General features: G+C 44.3%; 1 protein-coding gene across 1 annotated transcript in view; it reads right to left on the reverse strand.

Annotated features, from left to right (window-relative positions):
* The window catches only part of col27a1a (collagen, type XXVII, alpha 1a), a 366,487-nt gene that overhangs the window by 257,433 nt on the left and 90,362 nt on the right, over positions 1-18,692 (reverse strand). The window contains exons 6-7 of the mRNA XM_045688056.1: positions 10,603-10,656; positions 10,421-10,474 (exon numbers count right to left, since the gene is read on the reverse strand). Of these exons, the coding sequence (XP_045544012.1) occupies positions 10,421-10,474; positions 10,603-10,656 (108 nt within the window). The remainder of the gene's footprint in view (positions 1-10,420; positions 10,475-10,602; positions 10,657-18,692) is intronic.

Raw genomic sequence — 18,692 nt, forward strand, 5'->3', positions numbered from 1 at the left:
AACGATAAGTGCATCGAAGACGTCGTCCCCACAGTGACCGTACGTACATTTCCCAACCAGAAGCCATGGATTTCAGGCAGCATCCGCACCGAGCTAAAAGCTAGAGCTTCCGCTTTCAAGGAGCGGGAGAATAATCTGGACGCTTATAAGAAATCCTCTATGCTCTCAGACGAACCATCAAACAGGCAAAGCATCAATACAGGACTAAGATTGAATCCTGCTGCACTGGCTCTGACGCTCGTCGGATGTGGCAGGGCTTGAAAAATATTACGGACTACAAGGGGAAACCCAGCCACGAGCTGCCCAGTGACACGAGCATACCAGACGAGCTAAATGCTTTTTATGCTTGCATCGAGGCAAGCAACACTGAAGCATGCATGAGAGCACCAGCTGTTCTGGACGACAGTGTGATCATGTTCTCCATAGCCAATTTGAGAAAGACCTTTGTACCGGTCAATATTCACAAAGCCGCCGGGCCAGACGGATTACCAGGATCGGTACTCATATCATGCGCGGATCAACTGGCAAGTGTCTTCAACCTCTCCCTGACCAAGTCTGTAATACCTACATGTTTCAAACAGACCACCATAGTCCCTGTGACCAAGAAAGCGAAGGTAACCTCGCTAAATGGGCTCCTGAGTGGCGCAGCAGTCTAAGGTACTGCATCTCAGTGCTAGAGGCGTCACTACAGACCCTGGTTCGATCCCAGGCTGTATTACAACCGGGAGTGCTATGGGGTGGCTCACAATTGGCACAGTGTCATCCGGGTTAGGGGAATGTTTGGCCGGGGTAGGCCGTCATTGTAAAATAAGAATGTGTTCTTAACTGACTTGCCTAGTTAAATAAAGGTTAAATAAAATAACAAATGAAAAAATTATTACCGTCCCATAGCACTCACGTCAGTAGCCATGAAGTGCTTTGAAAGGCTGGTCATGACTATCATCAACATTATCATGCCGGAAACACTAGACCCCTTCAAATTCGCATACTGCCCCAACAGATCCACAGATGACGCAATCTCTATTGCACTCCACACTGCCCTTTCCCACCTGGACAAAAGGAACACCTATGTGAGAATGCTGTTCATTGACTACAGCTCAGCATTCAACACCATAGTGCCCACGAAGCTCATCACTATGCTAAGGACCCTGGGACTAAATACCTCCCTCTGCAACTGGATCCTGGACTTCCTGATGGGTCGCCCCCAGGTGGTAAGGTTTGGCAACAACACATCTGGGCCCGGGAGAGGAAAGAGTGGGTGCATAGTCCCCTCCTGTACTCCCAGTTCACCCACAACTGCGTGGCCAATCACGACTTCACCATCATTAAGTTTGTAAACGACAACAGTTGTAGACCTGATCACCAACAACAATGAGACAGCCTATAGGGAGGATGTCAGAAACCTGGCAGTGTGTGGTGCCAGGACAACAACCTCTCCCTCAATGTGAGCAAGACAAAGGAGCTGATCATGGATTGTAGGAAAAGGAGGGCCAAACAGGCCCCCATTAACATCGATGGGGCTGAAGTGGAGCGGGTCGAAAGTACCTTGGTGTCCACATCGCCAACGAACTATCATGGTCCAAACACACTAAGAAAGTTGTGAAGAGGGCAGGACAACACTTTTTCCCGCTCAGGGGACTGAAAAGATTTGGCATGTGTCCCTCGATCCTCAAAAATGTCAAAGACTCCAGTCAACCCAAGTCATAGACTCTTCTCTCTGCTACCGCAAGGCAAGTGGTACCAGAGCGCCAAGTCTAGCACCAAAAAGGCTCCTTAACAGCTTTTACCCCCCAAGCCATAAGACTGCTGAATAATTAATCAAATAGCCACCCAGACTATTTACACTGCTCTTTTTACACTGCTGCTACTCGCTGTCTATTATCTATGCATACTCACTTTGCAAATTACCTTGACTAACCTGTAACCCCGCACATTGACTCTGTACCGGTATCCCCCGTATATAGCCTCGTTATTGTTATGTAATTTTCTTGTGTTACTTTTATATTCAATAATTTTACTTTAGTTCATTTAGTAAATATTTTCTTAACTCTATTTCTTGAACTGCATTGTTGGTTAAGGTTAAGGGCTTGTAAGTAACTACACTGCTCCAAAAAATAAAGGGAACACTAAAATAACACATCCTAGATCTGAATGAATGAAATAATCTTATTAAATACTTTTTTCTTTGCATAGTTGAATGTGCTGACAACAAAATTACACAAAAATAATCAATGGAAATCCAATTTATCAAACCATGGAGGTCTGGATTTGGAGTCACACTCAAAATTAAAGTGGAAAACCACACTACAGGCTGATCCAACTTTGATGTAATGTCCTTAAAACAAGTCAAAATGAGGCTCAGTAGTGTGTGTGGCCTCCACGTGCCTGTATGACCTCCCTACAACACCTGGGCATGCTCCTGATGAGGTGGCGGATGGTCTCCTGAGGGATCTCCTCCCAGACCTGGACTAAAGCATCCGCCAACTCCTGGACAGTCTGTGGTGCAATGTGGCGTTGGTGGATGGAGCGAGACATGATGTCCCAGATGTGCTCAATTGGATTCAGGTCTGGGGAACGGGCGGGCCAGTCCATAGCATCAATGCCTTCCTCTTGCAGGAACTGCTGACACACTCCAGCCACATGAGGTCTAGCATTGTCTTGCATTAGGAGGAACCCAGGGCCAACCACACCAGCATATGGTCTCACAAGGGGTCTGAGGATCTCATCTCGGTACCTAATGGCAGTCAGGCTACCTCTGGCGAGCACATGGAGGGCTGTGCGGCCCCCCAAAGAAATGCCACCCCACACCATGACTGACCCACCGCCAAACCGGTCATGCTGGAGGATGTTGCAGGCAGCAGAACGTTCTCCACGGCGTCTCCAGACTCTGTCACGTGCTCAGTGTGAACCTGCTTTCATCTGTGAAGAGCACAGGGCGCCAGTGACGAATTTGCCAATCTTGGTGTTCTCTGGCAAATGCCAAACGTCCTGCACGGTGTTGGGCTGTAAGCACAACCCCCACCTGTGGACGTCGGGCCCTCATACCACCCTCATGGAGTCTGTTTTTGACCGTTTGAGCAGACACATGCACATTTGTGGCCTGCTGGAGGTCATTTTTCAGGGCTCTGGCAGTGCTCCTCCAGTCCTCCTTGCACAAAGGCAGAGGTAGCAGTCCTGCTGCTGGGTTGTTGCCCTCCTACGGCCTCCTCCACGTCTCCTGATGTACTGGCCTGTCTCCTGGTAGCGCCTCCATGCTCTGGACACTACGCTGACAGACACAGCAAACCTTCTTGTCACAGCTCGTATTGATGTGCCATCCTGGATGAGCTGCACTACCTGAGCCACTTGTGTGGGTTGTAGACTCCGTCTCATGCTACCACTAGAGTGAAAGCACCGCCAGCATTCAAAAGTGACCAAAACATCAGCCAGGAAGCATAGGAACTGAGAAGTGGTCTGTGGTTACCACCAGCAGAACCACTCGTCTTGCTAATTGCCTATAATTTCCACCTGTTGTCTATTCCATTTGCACAACAGCATGTGAAATTTATTGTCAATCAGTGTTGCTTCCTAAGTGGACAGTGATTTCACAGAAGTGTGATTGACTTGGAGTTACATTGAGTTGTTTAAGTGTTCCCTTTATTTTTTTGAGCAGTATATTTCACGGTAAGGTCTTCACTTGTTGTATTCGCCGCATGTGACAAATAAAATTTGATTTCATATATATACACTCACACACACACACATACTCCCATAATCACAAACAGATACAGTGCTGTGTCCCATATAGAGAAAGACATTAAACACTGGATCGTTCGTACTGTGTATTCATATACTGTATTCTTCATTTGGCTCATTCTTATATACACTACTTTACATTGCATTTTTGTTAAATAACATATGCCTTTTAGAGTCATGTGTGCATACATTTTACATATGGGTGGTCCCAGGAATCGAACCCACTACCTGGAGTTAAAAGCGCAATACTCTACCAACTGAGCTTAAAATAACCACACTGCGCCATACACCACATATTTATATACTGGATTCTTCTTCACATACAGGATTATATAGTAAGGGGCCGATGCAGACTTAAGGGGCCGATGTATGCCTTTCCTACACACTTCTCAGTAGTTGGTATCAGGGGTTTGAACCTACATGATTTTCCAATCGTTTCGTTCTGAACAGAACCATTCTTTTTTTTGTTCTGTTCCACTGTTTTGACCAGCAAAATAAAGTTCTGAACCGGTTCGAACAAAGAAATTCTGGTTTATATTGCTCAATAAAATATTCTTTAAAGATCCTTCGAAGTAAACTCTCATTGATCTTAATTTAACGAATACACCATAGAATTATGTTTCTGCTGGTGTCTTCGCCCCAAGACATTAGTGAGCATTGCACAATTGTTTGTGTTAGGGATCTAAATCTAAGATCCGTGTCATCACAAGAGGAACTTTAAAAACTTCAGGCTTTTTTACATGATTTTTATTTTGGTGATTGTATTTCAGTTATACCTGAACCTGATTTAGATTTAGCATTTTTGCAGATGTATTCAATACTATTGTGGATAATCAGTGTTAATGGTAGATTGAATGCCTGGTACACTCCGGGGTCATTCATAAAAGAGATGATGCTTGGGTCAAGGCCAGGAACACAGGCTTAGGCCCGAACTGGCAAGCTTTTAAGCAACTGAGGAATCATTTTGTAAGACAAATCTTTCAGATTGTAATGGAACCTGGTTAAATTCTGTAAAACTGTCAAAAACCTAAAAGGGTTCTACTTCCTCCTCTCTGCCACAACAAATAAATTCAGACACTGGCCTCATTACAATTGAGCCCAGTGGCCTCCATAATCGATGCATTAATCACCATTTTATTTCAGTGGGTTATCTCTTTGAAAGCAGCGTTTGGAAATGCTGATCTGCTGTCAAGAACCCAGAGTTCATCTCAGCCTATGCTGCCCTTCAGTCCCTTGACTTTTTGGCCCTAATGGAGACATGGATCACCCCAGAGAACACTGCTACTCAAGCTGCACTTTCTTCATCTGACTACGTTTTCTCTCATAGTCCAGGAGCATCTGGTCGTCGCAGTGGTGGCACAGGTCTACACATTTCTCCTAAATTGAGATTTTCAATTTTCTTCCTCTCTCAACTGTACATATCCTCATTTGAATTCCATGCTGTCACTGTCAATTATCAACTCAAACGTATTATTGTCATCTATCGCCCACCATGTGCCCTTGGAGAGTTCCTCAATGAACATGACACCTTGATAAGCTCATTTCCTGACGATGGCTCAACACTCTTTGTACTTGGCAACTTCAACCTCCCGACGTCTGCCTTCGATTCATTTCTTTCCAACTCTCTCTTTCCCCTACTTGCCTCTTTTGACCTCACCCTTTCCCAATCCACTCCAACTCACAAGGCAGGCAATAAGCTTGACCTCATCTTTAGTAGAGGCTGCTCGCCTACTAATCTCACTGCAACCCCCCTCCAGGTCTCTGATCACTGCTTTGTTTCCTTTTCTGTCTCCCTTTCCTCCAACCCTAATCACTCAGCCCCTACCCAGATGGTCACACAATATTTGCTCTCTTTCTCCAACTGCTCTCTCATCTTCTATCCTATCATATCTCCCTTCTGCTAAATCCTTCTCCCTCCTGTCTCCTGATTCAGCCTCTTCGACCCTACACTTTTCCCTTTCCGCATCCTATTACTCGCATTGTCTCCTTTCCTCGCGCCCTCCCCTCCTGCTCCGTGGCTGAGTGACTCATTGTGAGCTGACAGAACAGGGCTGCTGGAGGAAAACTAAACTTCCGGAGAACCTATCATCTCCTCCCTCTACGGACGACTTTGTCAACCACATTCAAAAGAAGGTTGACGACATCCACTACTCAATCCCTTAGCCTATTGAGTCCACTGGTATCACTCACATATAATTACCTTATGCCTTGACCTCTCTCCAGATGAAATCCTGTGACTTCTGAGGTCTGGCTGCCCGACAATCTTCCTACTCGACCCCATCCCCCCATCCCCTCCTCCCATCCTCCTCACTTCTCTGTATCACAGAGGCCCTTTGCACTGCCAAAGCTGACTCTTTCTCCTCTGTTATCATCCTCCTAGATCTATCCGCTGCCTTCGACACCTTCAACCATCAGATCCTCGTCCTTACCCTCTCAGGGGTGGGCGTCTCTGCACACTTTTGGATTGCATCCGACCTGGCAGGCCACTCCTACCAGGTGAAATAGAGAGGATCTAAGTCTGCACCACATACTCTCACTACTGGTGTCCCTCAGGCCTCGGGTTCTAGGCACTCTCCTCTTCTCTCTATATACCAAGTCACTCGGCGCCGACATATCCTCACATGGTCTATCCTATCATTGCTATTCAGATGACATTCAACTACTTTTCTCCTTCCCCCCCTTCTGACACCCAGGTAGCGACATGCATCTTAGAGCGCCTGGCAGATATCTCAACTTGGATGTCGGCCCAACCTCTCAACCTCGACAAGACAGAGGTGCTCTTCCTCCTGGGGAAGGCCTGTCCACTCAAAGACCACTACATCACGGTTGACAACTCCACAGTGTAGCACTCCCAGAGTGCAAAGCACCTTGGCATGACCCTGGACAACACCCTGTCGTTCTTTGCAAACATCAAAGCAATGACTCGCTCCTGCAGGTTCATGCTCTACAACATCTGTAGAGTACGACCCTACCTCACACAGAAAGCAGTGCAGGTCCTAATCCAGACACTTGTCTTCTCCTGGCTGGATTACTGCAACTCACTGTTGGCTGGGCTCCCCGATTGTGAAATAAAACCCCTGCAACTTATCCAGAACGCTGCAGCCTGCCTGGTTTTCAACCTTCCCAAGTTCACTCATGAAATAATAATAACAATAACTCTCATGAAATAAACTAATTAGGCCTTAATCTATGGCTATCACATGACTAGGCAGGGGCACAGCAAATCAGAATGAGTTTTTCTCCACAAATGGGCATTATTACAGAGAAATAATCATCAGCACCCTCTCCCCTCAGACAAGCCCGCAGGTGAAGAATCTGGATGTGGATGTCCTGGGCTGGCGTGGTTACACGTAGTCTGCGGTTGTGAGGCCATTTGGATGTACTGCCAAATTCTGGCTTATGGTAGAGATATGAACATGAAATTCTCTGGGAACAGCTCTGGTGGACATTCCTGCAGTCAGCATGTCAATTGCACCCTCCCTCAAAACTTGAGACATCTGTGGCATTGTGCTGTGTGACAAAACTGCTCATTTTAGTTGCCTTTTATTGTCCCCAGCACAAGGTGCACCTGTGTTATGACCATGCTGTTTAATCAACTTCTTGATATGCCACACCTGTCACACCTGTCAGGTGGATGGATTATCTTGGCAAAGGAGAAATGCTCAATAACGGATGTAACAAATTTGTGCACATAATTTCAGAAATCATATTTTTGTGTATATGAACTTTTATTTCAGCTAATGAAACATGCGACCAAGATTTTACATGTTGCGTTTTTATTTTTGATCAGAATATTTTGAATGTAAACCAATCAGGGTTTAGGCCTAAATATAACACTAATACAGCAACCACTTTAGTTGTTAATAATTTTGTCAATGCTTTAGACACTAAAATCGAATGTGCTGCTTTGTTTGTGGACCTGTCAAAAGCTTTTGATACTGTTGATCATGCTATTTTATTGATGGTTATTCACGATTATCTTACAGACAGAACTCAGGCGATCATGATTGATGGGGTTAAGTCTGAATTTCTTGAAGCACATAAAGGTGTACTTCAGGTGTCGATTTTGGGACCTGTTCTCTTCACTATTTATATAAACACCACAGGTCAATCTGTTAAACTTCATCTAAATGTGCATGATACTATTAAATATGCTACTGCCCCGACTGTTGATCTGGCTGTGTCAAAACCGCAGTCAGATTTTATAGCAATTGTATGAAGGAATCGCTTGCTGATTTAGAACTTGTGCTGAACACAGGCAAACTAAATACATGTCGTTTTTAAACTCTCATAAGAATGTTACAGATTAACTACATGTTCACTCATTAGATGGTTCGAACATATACAGTTGAAGTCGGAAGTTTACATACACTTAGGTCATACATACACAACTCATTAAAACTCGTTTTTCAACCACTCCACAAATGTTTTGTTAACAAACTATAGTTTTGGCAAGTTGGTTAGGACATCTACTTTATGCATGACACAAGGACATTTTTCAAACAATTGTTTACAGACAGATTATTTCAATTATAAACTCACTGTATCACAATTCCAGTGGGTCAGAAGTTTACATACACTAAGTTGACTGTGCTTTTAAACAGCTTGGAAAATTCCAGAAAATTATGTAATGGCTTTAGAAGCTTCTGATAGGCTAATTGACATCATTTCAGTCAATTGGAGGTGTACCTGTGGATGTATTTCAAGGCCTACCTTCAAACAGAGTGCCTCTTTGCTTGACATCATGGGAAAATCAAAATAAATCAGCCAAGACCTCAGAATTTCTTTGTTGGACCTCCAGAAGTCTGGTTCATCCTTGGGAGCAATTTCCAAACGCCTGAAGGTACCACATTCATCTGTACAAACAATAGTACCCGAGTATAAACACCATGGGACCACACAGCTGTCATACTGCTCAGGAAGGAGACGCGTTCTGTCTCCTAGAGATGAATGTACTTTGGTGGGAAAAGTGCAAATCAATCCCAGAACAACAGTAAAGGACCTTGTGAAGATGCTGGAGAAAACAGGTACAAAAGTATCTATATCCACAGTAAAATGAGTCTTATATCGACATAACCTTAAAGGTCGCTCAGCAAGGAAGAAGCCACTGCTCCAAAACTGCCATAAAAAAGCAAGACTACGGTTTGCACATGGGGACAAAGATTGTACTTTTTGGAGAAATGTCCTCTGGTCTGATGAAACAAAAATAGAACTGTTTGGCCATAAGGACCATCGTTATGTTTGGAGGAAAAAGGGGGTGGCTTGAAAGCCGAAGAACACCATACCAACTGTGAAGCACGGGGGTGGCAGCATCATGTTGTGGGGGTGCTTTGCTGCAGGAGGGACTGGTGCACTTCACAAAATAGATGGCATAATGAGGAAGTAAAATGATGTAGATATATTGACGCAACATCTCATGACATCAGTCAGGAAGTTAAAGCTTGGTCGCAAATGGGTCTTCCAAATGAACAATGACCACAAGCATACTTCCAAAGTTGTGGCAAAATTACTTAAGGACAACAAAGTCAAGGTATTAGAGTGGCCATCACAAAGCCCTGACCTCAAACATATAGAACATTTGTGGGCAGACCTGACTCAGTTACACCAGCTCTGTCAGGAGGAATGGGCCAAAATTCACCCAACTTATTGTGGGAAGCTTGTGGAAGGCTACCCGAAACGTTTGACCCAAGTTAAACAATTTAAAGGCAATGCTACCAAATACTAATTCCAGCCAAAACCATTATCTCAGCCAATCATGGTTAGCGGCATGTATTTTTCCGTGGCTAAACCAGCTTGGCTCGTCATTTAACAATTTTATTCGTATTTACGGATGGCATAGCTTGTTATTAAGGCACATGAAAGTTCACATGTTCCAGAATTCATTTCTGCCAAAAAACACATTTTGATAGAAAATAAATGTTGATGTTCAAATGCTTCTCCTGTGAAGTAGTGACATGCGACATTCCCCTAGTTTCCTGAAACAAGTCGCATATGTCTGATGTATTATCCCTTGACAACGTGTGCCTGTATTATAACAAATTCATGAATCTACTAAACTCATAATTTGTCCTCTCTATGAGGACAAGGGTTGTAGTTTACATTGTCATCAGAGAAGAGTCTTCCACACACACACACACACACACACACACACACACACACACACACACACACACACACACACACACACACACACACACACACACACACACACACACACACACACACACACACACACACACACAGAGAATCCAATCCAACAGAACCTTCAAGTCCAAGTTCCGAGATCAATTTCCTAGAAGTATGAATCACCGCAGTCAAGCCTTTCCTGCTCATTATGACACCAGTGACTTACAACAGTATGTCCCCCCCCCTGAGCCCCCCCTCCTCCTGCTCCCTCCCTCTCCTTCATTCTGAACAAAACTGTAGCCGACCCAGCTGACACAGATCGTAGAAGTGGTGAGCACAGCAGAACCTCTGGCATGGGTCAGAACCTCATGGGTCTCCCAGTCACTGCCAGTTGTGACACAGCCTGGGACTGCGATGCAGTGCATCGAGAGAGAGAGAGACCCCATTCCAGCTCACAACATGAGACTCCAGTTATATGGGCTTTCTGATGAGAAAGTAGTAGAGGATGAGAGGCAATGAGGTATAAAGCAAACAATAGGTAAGTGTCTGTCTCTCTTACCTTTCGACCAGCCTGGCCGATTAGTCCAACTTGGCCAAGAATGCCTGGGTCTCCCTGAAAGACAGTCAAACAAATGCATATAATCTCAATACACAACCTAGATTCAAGTTAGACTAAACTTGAATAGAATATGACTTTATTGTATTTGATAAATATACAGTGGGGGGGGGGGTGGGGCTTACCTTCTCTCCTTTAGTGGCTGTTCCAGATGAGAGACCAGGGTCTCCTTTCCTCCCCTGAGAAAAACACAGAGAAAGAGGACCAATTAGTGACACTAAAAAAACAAGCGCACTTATTCACACTGACACATACAACCACCTAACAGTGATACTTGGTTATTTGGTCCTATTTTACCATACATAGATAAACGTTATGCAGTACCGCAGTGTGTACCTATACTGTAATTACACTGCATTTACATGGATACTATCAATTGGGTTTGATATAAGGTATCATGAAGTGGGACCATAGGGTGGAAAAAAACTCCTCTCTTTACACATGGGAATGCTATGTTCATTACCTCATTTTTGACAGCTTTTGAGGTCTAATCAATTAATTAATCCCCATCTATCAATATGATTGTCACAAGACATGAGCAACAACCTGCTCAAACAGCTAGTGACCGGAGTGGAAGGAGTGAAAGCAACCCTCCCTGGACACATGGGAAACCTTATGATTGTAGCAGTCTTTTTGGGGTACCCCTCCTTGGAAAACCATATGGTTGTATCGGTTTCTTGAGGGGTAACCCATCTACAGACTGTCTCAGGATCACTCTGTGGTGAGATTTCTCCCCAGCGGCCTTCCTGCCAGACAAAACAAGGATTCATTGTTGGAGTAAAGAGAACAGTAATGGGTCTCTACACTTCAAAGCCGCAGGTCGGAAATTTAACTCATCGTATGGACTTCTTTTTCCCGAAGAGCTCCTGGGATTTACAACGTTTCTGTATTAAGGGGTGATGAAAGAGCACTATCGGGGAGCGCTCCTGCACATCAAACACTTTGAAAACGTTCTCTCAACACACCTGCTTAACGAAGTGAGTGGCTCTGACTGCACACCCCAACCCCCAAGCAACACCTAAGGCGTGTGTTTACAGAGGATAATTTATGTTGCTCAACTGGAGACATTGCTGCTTTGACGTACTACGTAAGCTAGTAGGCAGCAGCTACTCTTCCTGGGGTCCAGCAAAATGAAAGCAGTAATACAATACATTCACAACATACAGCAGTTGTACAGGACAAACATAAGTACAGGTATGCGTTTTCAGAATTGACATTACGTGTGTGCCCTCTGGCCCCTACTCTACTACCACATATCTACAGTAAAACACAAAATCCATGTGTACCTGTGTGTATGCTATCGTGTGTGTGTATGTTATCGAGTGTGTGTATGTTATCATGTGTGTGTGTGTTATCGTGTGTGTGTGTGTATGTTATCGTGTGTGTGTATGTTATCGTGTATGTGTGTATGTTATTGTGTGTGTATGTTATTGTGTGTGTGTATGTTATCGTATGTGTGTATGTTATCGTGTGTGTGTGTATGTTATCGTGTGTGTGTATGTTATATGTGTGTGTGTGTATGTTATCGTGTGTGTATATATGTTATCGTGTGTGTGTATGCATGTGTCTATGTCTATGTGTGTCTCTTCACAGTCCCCGCTGTTCCATTAGGTGTATTTTTACCTCTTTTTTAAATCTAATTTTACTACTTGCATCAGTTACTTGATGTGGAATAGAGTTCCATGTAGTCATTTCTCTATGTAGTATTGTGCACCTCCCATAGTCTGTTCTGGACTTGGGGACTGTGAAGAGACCTCTGGTGGCATGTCTTGTGGGGTATGCATGGGTGTCCGAGTGTGTGCCAGTAGTTCAATCAGACAGCTCGGTGCATTCATCATGGCACAAGCGCATTCGCACTGAGTTGAACAACACAAATGAGGAAAAAGTTGGTGGATGTATTCTATAGATGTTTTAATTAAATGTATGAGTTTCATAACATCGCAGAAGGACCGCAGTTGTATAGGTATACTTTTTCAGAATTGACATTTTTACAAGTATTGGCTGATGTTGACTCAATGTTGCATAGCCACAGGAAGTATGGGTGTTGAAGGTGTTGCAGCACCCCCTGGTTGTGAAATGGTAAAACTGTAATTTGTGTTGCAGTAAAATAAAACATATAATGATTTATATAAATGATAATAGGATTGGGGTAGGGAATGGAAAAAAACATGGAATATTTATATATGGGGCCCATTCTGCATGGACAGCGCTCAGCTCTGTTTTGTAAACGGTGCGCTCATGATGTGCTCTTATCTATTCAGTTGTGGGGATTTGAGTCAGACACATGCTCTGCTGTACAATAGACAGTTTAGTTTGTGTTAAGTCATGTCTCTCTCTACTTCTCTGTCCTTCTCCCCTCTCTCTCTCTCCCTTTTCTCTTCTCTCCCACTTGTGGTAGATATCAAGTGATCTGGGGGGGCAGGTAGCCTAGTGGTTAGAGAGTTGGGCCAGTAACTGAAAGGTTGCTGGATTGAATCCCTGAACTGACAAGGTAAAAATATTTTGTTCTGCCCCTGAACAAGGCAGTTAACCCACTGGTCCCCAGTAGGCTGTCATTGTAAATAAGAATTTGTTTTTAACTGACTTGCCAAGTTAAATAAAAGTGGAGTAGTGCTCGCAATTAGTTCCTCACTTCTGTTTTCTATTAGTTTACAATTCTAAACTTGTTGAAAAGGGAATGGAAACAATATCTAATAAGTAACATGGCATTCTCTAACCCTCAGCTCGCAGGCCTGCTCCTGCCCATAGCAAGCAACACAGTGCTGGGATCAGCCCAGTGAGTGGTGCTTTCCTCCCACTGGTGCTGAATAGAGGTGAATGCTTTTCTCCACCTTTTGTCCATTTGTGCTCAGTTTTAATAGACACAATCTTAGTTACAACATCCCTCTCTTTATATTTCTCCATTGCATTATGAAGTACAAAGACATTTGCACACTGTTCACAACGGTCTTTTCCTAGGCACATAAGTTTCAAATTTGAGTTTCATGTTTGGGGAAGCTTACAATTTATCCTATCATTTCTACCGATCTGCGTGCCAGTTATGATTTTCATATGCGTATTTTCGGGGAACAGTTTCATATCAATAATAACGTTTTTGTTTTTCAAAATCATTGTCACATGGTTGAGAATACAAATCCTAATAAAAATGATAAAAATCTAAAAGTTAAAATGCCACAAATGGTGAGCACCAGCCTCTGTCATATGGACACATTGAAACATTCCCCAACCAGAAACCGTGGATTGATGGCAGCATCCGCGCAAAACTGAATGCGCGAACCACTGCTTTAAATCAGGGCAAAGTGACCGGAAACATGACCGAATATAAACAGTGTAGCTATTCCCTCCGCAAGGCAATCAAACAAGCTAAGTGTCAGTATAGAGACAAAGTAGAGTCGCAATTCAACGGCTCAGACACGAGAGGTATGTGGCAGGGTCTACAGTCAATCACGGACTACAAAACAAAAATCAGCCCCGTCGCGGATCACGATGCCTTGCTCCCAGACAGACTAAACAAGTTTTTTGCTCGCTTTGAGGACAATACAAAGCCACTAACACGGCCCGCTACCAAAACCTGCGGGCTCTCCTTCACTGCAGCCAACGTGAGTAAAACATTTAAATGTGTTAACCCTCGCAAGGCTGCAGGCCCAGACGGCATCCCCAGCCGCATCCTCAGAGCATGCGCAGACCAGCTGGCTGGTGTATTTACAGACATATTCAATCAATCCTTATCCCAGTCTGCTGTCCCCACATGGGGGGGGCACCATTGTTCCTGTTCCCAAGAAAGCTAAGGTAACTGAGCTAAATGACTACTGCCCTGTAGCACTCACTTCCGTCATCATGAAGTGCTTTGAGAGACTAGTCAAGGGCCATATCACCTCCACCCTACCTGACACCCTAGACCCACTCCAATTTGCTTACCGACCCAATAGGTCCACAGACGACGCAATCGCCATCACACTGCACACTGCCCTAACCCATCTGGACAAGAGGAATACCTATGTAAGAATGCTGTTCATCGATTACAGCTCAGCATTTAACACCATAGTACCCTCCAAACTCGTCATTAAGCTCGAGACCCTGGGTCTCGACCCCGCCCTGTGCAACTGGGTCCTGGACTTCCTGACGGGCCGCCCCCAGGTGGTGAGGGTAGGTAACAACATCTCCACCCCGCTGATCCTCAACACTGGGTCCCCACAAGGGTGCGTTCTCAGCCCTCTTCTGTACTCCCTGTTCACCCACGACTGCGTGGCCATGCACGCATCCAACTCAATCATCAAGTTTGCAGACGACACTACAGTGGTAAGCTTGATTACCAACAAAGACGAGATGGCCTACAGGGAGGAGGTGAGGGCCCTCGGAGTGTGGTGTCAGGAAAATAACCTCGCACTCAATGCCAACAAAACAAAAGAGATGATCGTGGACTTCAGGAAACAGCAGAGGGAGCAGCCCCCTATCTACATTGACAGGACAGTAGTGGAGAGGGTGGAGAGTTCTAAGTCCCTCGGCGTACACATCACGGACAAACTGAAATGGTCCACCCACACAGACAGCGTGGTGAAGAAGGCACAGCAGCGCCTCTTCAACCTCAGGAGGCTGAAGAAATTCGGCTTGTCACCAAAAACACTCACAAACTTTTACAGATGCACAATCGAGAGCATCCTGTCGGGCTGTATCACCGCCTGGTACGGCAACTGCTCTGCCCATAACCGGAAGGCTCTCCAGAGGGTAGTGAGGTCTGCACAACGCATCACCGGGTGCAAACTACTTGCCCTCCTGGACACCTACACCACCCGATGTCACAGGAAGGCCAAAAAGATCATCAAGGACAGCAACCACCCGAGCCACTGCCTGTACACCCCGCTAACATCCAGAAGACGAGGTCAGTACAGGTGCATCAAAGCTGGAACCGAGAGACTGAAAAACAGCTTCTATCTCAAGGCCATCAGACTGTTAAACAGCCATCACTAACATTGAGTGGCTGCTGCCAACATACTGACTCAACTCAAGCCACTTTAATAATGGGAAAATTGATGTAATCAATTTATCACTTGCCACTTTATATTATTTATATTAGATAATGTTTACATAACCTACATTATTCATCTCATATGTATATACTGTTACGCCATACCATGTACTGCATCTTGCCATCTTGATGTAATTAGATGTATCACTAGCCACTTTAAACAATGCCACTTTATATCATGTTTTCATAACCTACATTACTCATCTCATAGGTATATACTGTACTCCATACCATCTATTACATCTTGCCTATGCCGTTCGGCCATCACTCATTTATATATTTTTATGTACATATTCGTATTCATTCCTTTACACTTGTGTGTACAAGGTAGTTGTTGTGGAATTGGTAGATTACTTGTTAGATATTACTGCATGGTCGGAACTAGAAGCACAAGCATTTCGCTACACTTGGATTAACACCTGCTAACCATGTGTATGTGACAAATACATTTGATTTGATTTGATTTTGAGCCACTGACAGCTAAATAAATAAGAGGCAGCCTAGGCCAATGTAGCAGTAGGTCTTTAAAACTTCCATTGTCAACTAAGTAAAACTACATAAAGCCAACAAATAAACACAAAAAATATCCTGATGAAAATGCAGGTTCTTTCATCTCTATATATATACTCCGCCTGTCTGCCTCCCTTTCTGTCTGTGTTACTGGGTCCAGCCCAATGACTGTATATATATGAATGTCCAGTCCTAAGCTGTCGCTTGTAGGTTCTTTCATCTCTCTATACATACTCCGCCTGCATGCCTCCCTTTCTGTATGTGTTACTGGGTCCAGCCCAATGACTGTATAACAGACCTGCTGTTTTCAACTCTCTAGCGACAACAGGAGCAGTAGGGATACTCTGAATGATCGGCTATGAAAAGCCAACTGACATTTACTCCACTGTGATTATTATTATTTGACCCTGATGGTCATCTATTGTCACGCTCTGACCTAGGAGAGCTGTGTTTTCTCTGTTTAGTTAGGTCAGGGTGTGATAGGTGGGTGGGCATTCTATGTTTTGGCCGGGTATGGTTTCCAATCAGAGGCAGCTGTCTATAGTTGTCTCTGATTGGAAGCCATACTTAGGCAGCCTGTTTTTCCCTTTGTTTTCATGGGTAGTTGTTATCTGTTTTGTTAGTATAACCTGACAGAACTCTTGGCTGTCGTTTTGTTTTCTTTGTTTAAGTGTTTTCATTAAAAGTAAAGATGAGCACTCAACACGCTGCGCCATGGTCTCCTCTATATGACGATCGTTACATCTATGAACATTTGAACATCTTGGCCATGTTCTGCTATAATCTCCACCTGGCACAGCCAGAAGAGGACTGGCCACCCCTCATAGCCTGGTTCCTCTCTAGGTTTCTTCCTAGGTTCTGGCCTTTCTAGGGAGTTTTTCCTAGCCACCGTGCTTCTACACCTGCATTGCTTGCTGTTTGGGGTTTTAGGCTGAGTTTCTGTACAGCACTTTGTGACATCAGCTGATGTACGAAGGGCTATATAAATAAATTTGATTAGATTTGTATTATGAAGGTCCGGTCCTAAGCTGTCACTTGTAGGTTCTTTCATCTCTCTATATAAACTCTGCCTTTCTGCCTCCTTTTCTATCTCAAATCAAATTGTATTTACATTTACATTTACATTTTAGTCATTTAGCAGACGCTCTTATCCAGAGCGACTTACAGTAGTGAATGCATACATTTCATACATTTTTTTTCTGTGCTGGCCCCCCGTGGGAATCGAACCCACAACCCTGGCGTTGCAAACACCATGCTCTACCAACTGAGCTATAGGGAAGGCTTTGTCACATGCACCGAATACAACAGGTGTAGGTAGACCTTACAGTGAAATGCTTACTTTCAAGCCTTAACCAACAATGAAGTTTTAAGAAAATACCTAAAAAGAAGTTCGAGATAAGAATAACAAATTATTGAAGAGCAGCAGTAAATAACAATAGCGGAGGCTATGTACAGAGTCAATGTGCTGGGGCACCGGTGTCGAGGTAAATGAGGTAATAGGTACATGTAGAGTAGGTAGAGTTATTAAAGTGACTATGCATAGATAATAACAGAGAGTAGCAGCAGCATTCCGGGGGGGGGGGGGGGGGTGGCAATGCAAATAGTCTGGGTAGCCATTTGATTAGCTGTTAAGGAGTCTTATGGCTAAGGGGAAGAGCCTCTTGGACCTAGACTTGGCGCTCCGGTACAGCTAGCCGTGTGGTTGCAGAGAGGACAGTCTATGACTAGGGTGGCGGGAGTCTTTGACAATGTTTAGAGCCTTCCTCTGACACTGCCTGGTATAGAGGTCCTGGATGGCAGTAAGCTTGGCCCCTGTGATGTACTGGGCCGTACGCACTACCCTCTGTAGTGCCTTGCGGTCAGAGGCCGAGCAGTTGCCATACCAGGTAGTGATGTAACCCGTCAGGATGCTCTCGATGGTGCAGCTGTAAAACTTTGAGGACCTAAGTTACTGGGTCCAGCCCAATGACTGTATGACTGTATATATGAAGGTGCAGCCCTAAGCTGTCGCTTGTTAGGTTCTTTCATCTCTCTATATATACTCCGCCTGCCTGCCTCCCTCCCTTTCTATCTGTGTTACTGGGTCCAGCCCAATGACTGTCACTTGTGAACTTGCAACATTGTACCAACTTGCCTATTCTGGGCCCTCAGAGTTTCCAACACCTGTGAGCACACCAGACACAGCTGTTTTTGCGCAATTGGAAATGTTTTCAGGGAGGCTATTTTATGACATTTCCACTGGATATACGGGATCCTCAGAGCATGACATTTTGCTCTTTCACACTGAGGCCTGGTGATTATCAAAGGGAAGAGTGTTGGAAAGATTTTTCAAATACTGTGAGGAAATATCATTCACTATAGATAAAAAAATAATGATTTCATTGACATAGCTTATTATTAGTGATGGGTGAGTTAAAACAATCAGAACTCAGACATCCAGTTAGATATGGGCACGCTCCGTCAACATTAAGAGGACAGAGACACCAGACACATGCTCATTGCTCACATGGAGTGCTCCAAACAATTTCAATTTTTTTTTATTAAATATATTTTTATTTCACCTTTATTTAACCAGGTAGGCCTGTTGAGAACAATTTCTCATTTACAACTGCGACCTGGCCAAGATAAAGCAAAGCAGTGCGACAAAAACAACAACACAGAGTTACACATGGAAAAAAC

Source organism: Salmo salar, chromosome ssa01 (genome assembly GCF_905237065.1).
Source record: "Salmo salar chromosome ssa01, Ssal_v3.1, whole genome shotgun sequence".
Classification (NCBI taxonomy): Eukaryota; Metazoa; Chordata; class Actinopteri; order Salmoniformes; family Salmonidae; genus Salmo; species Salmo salar.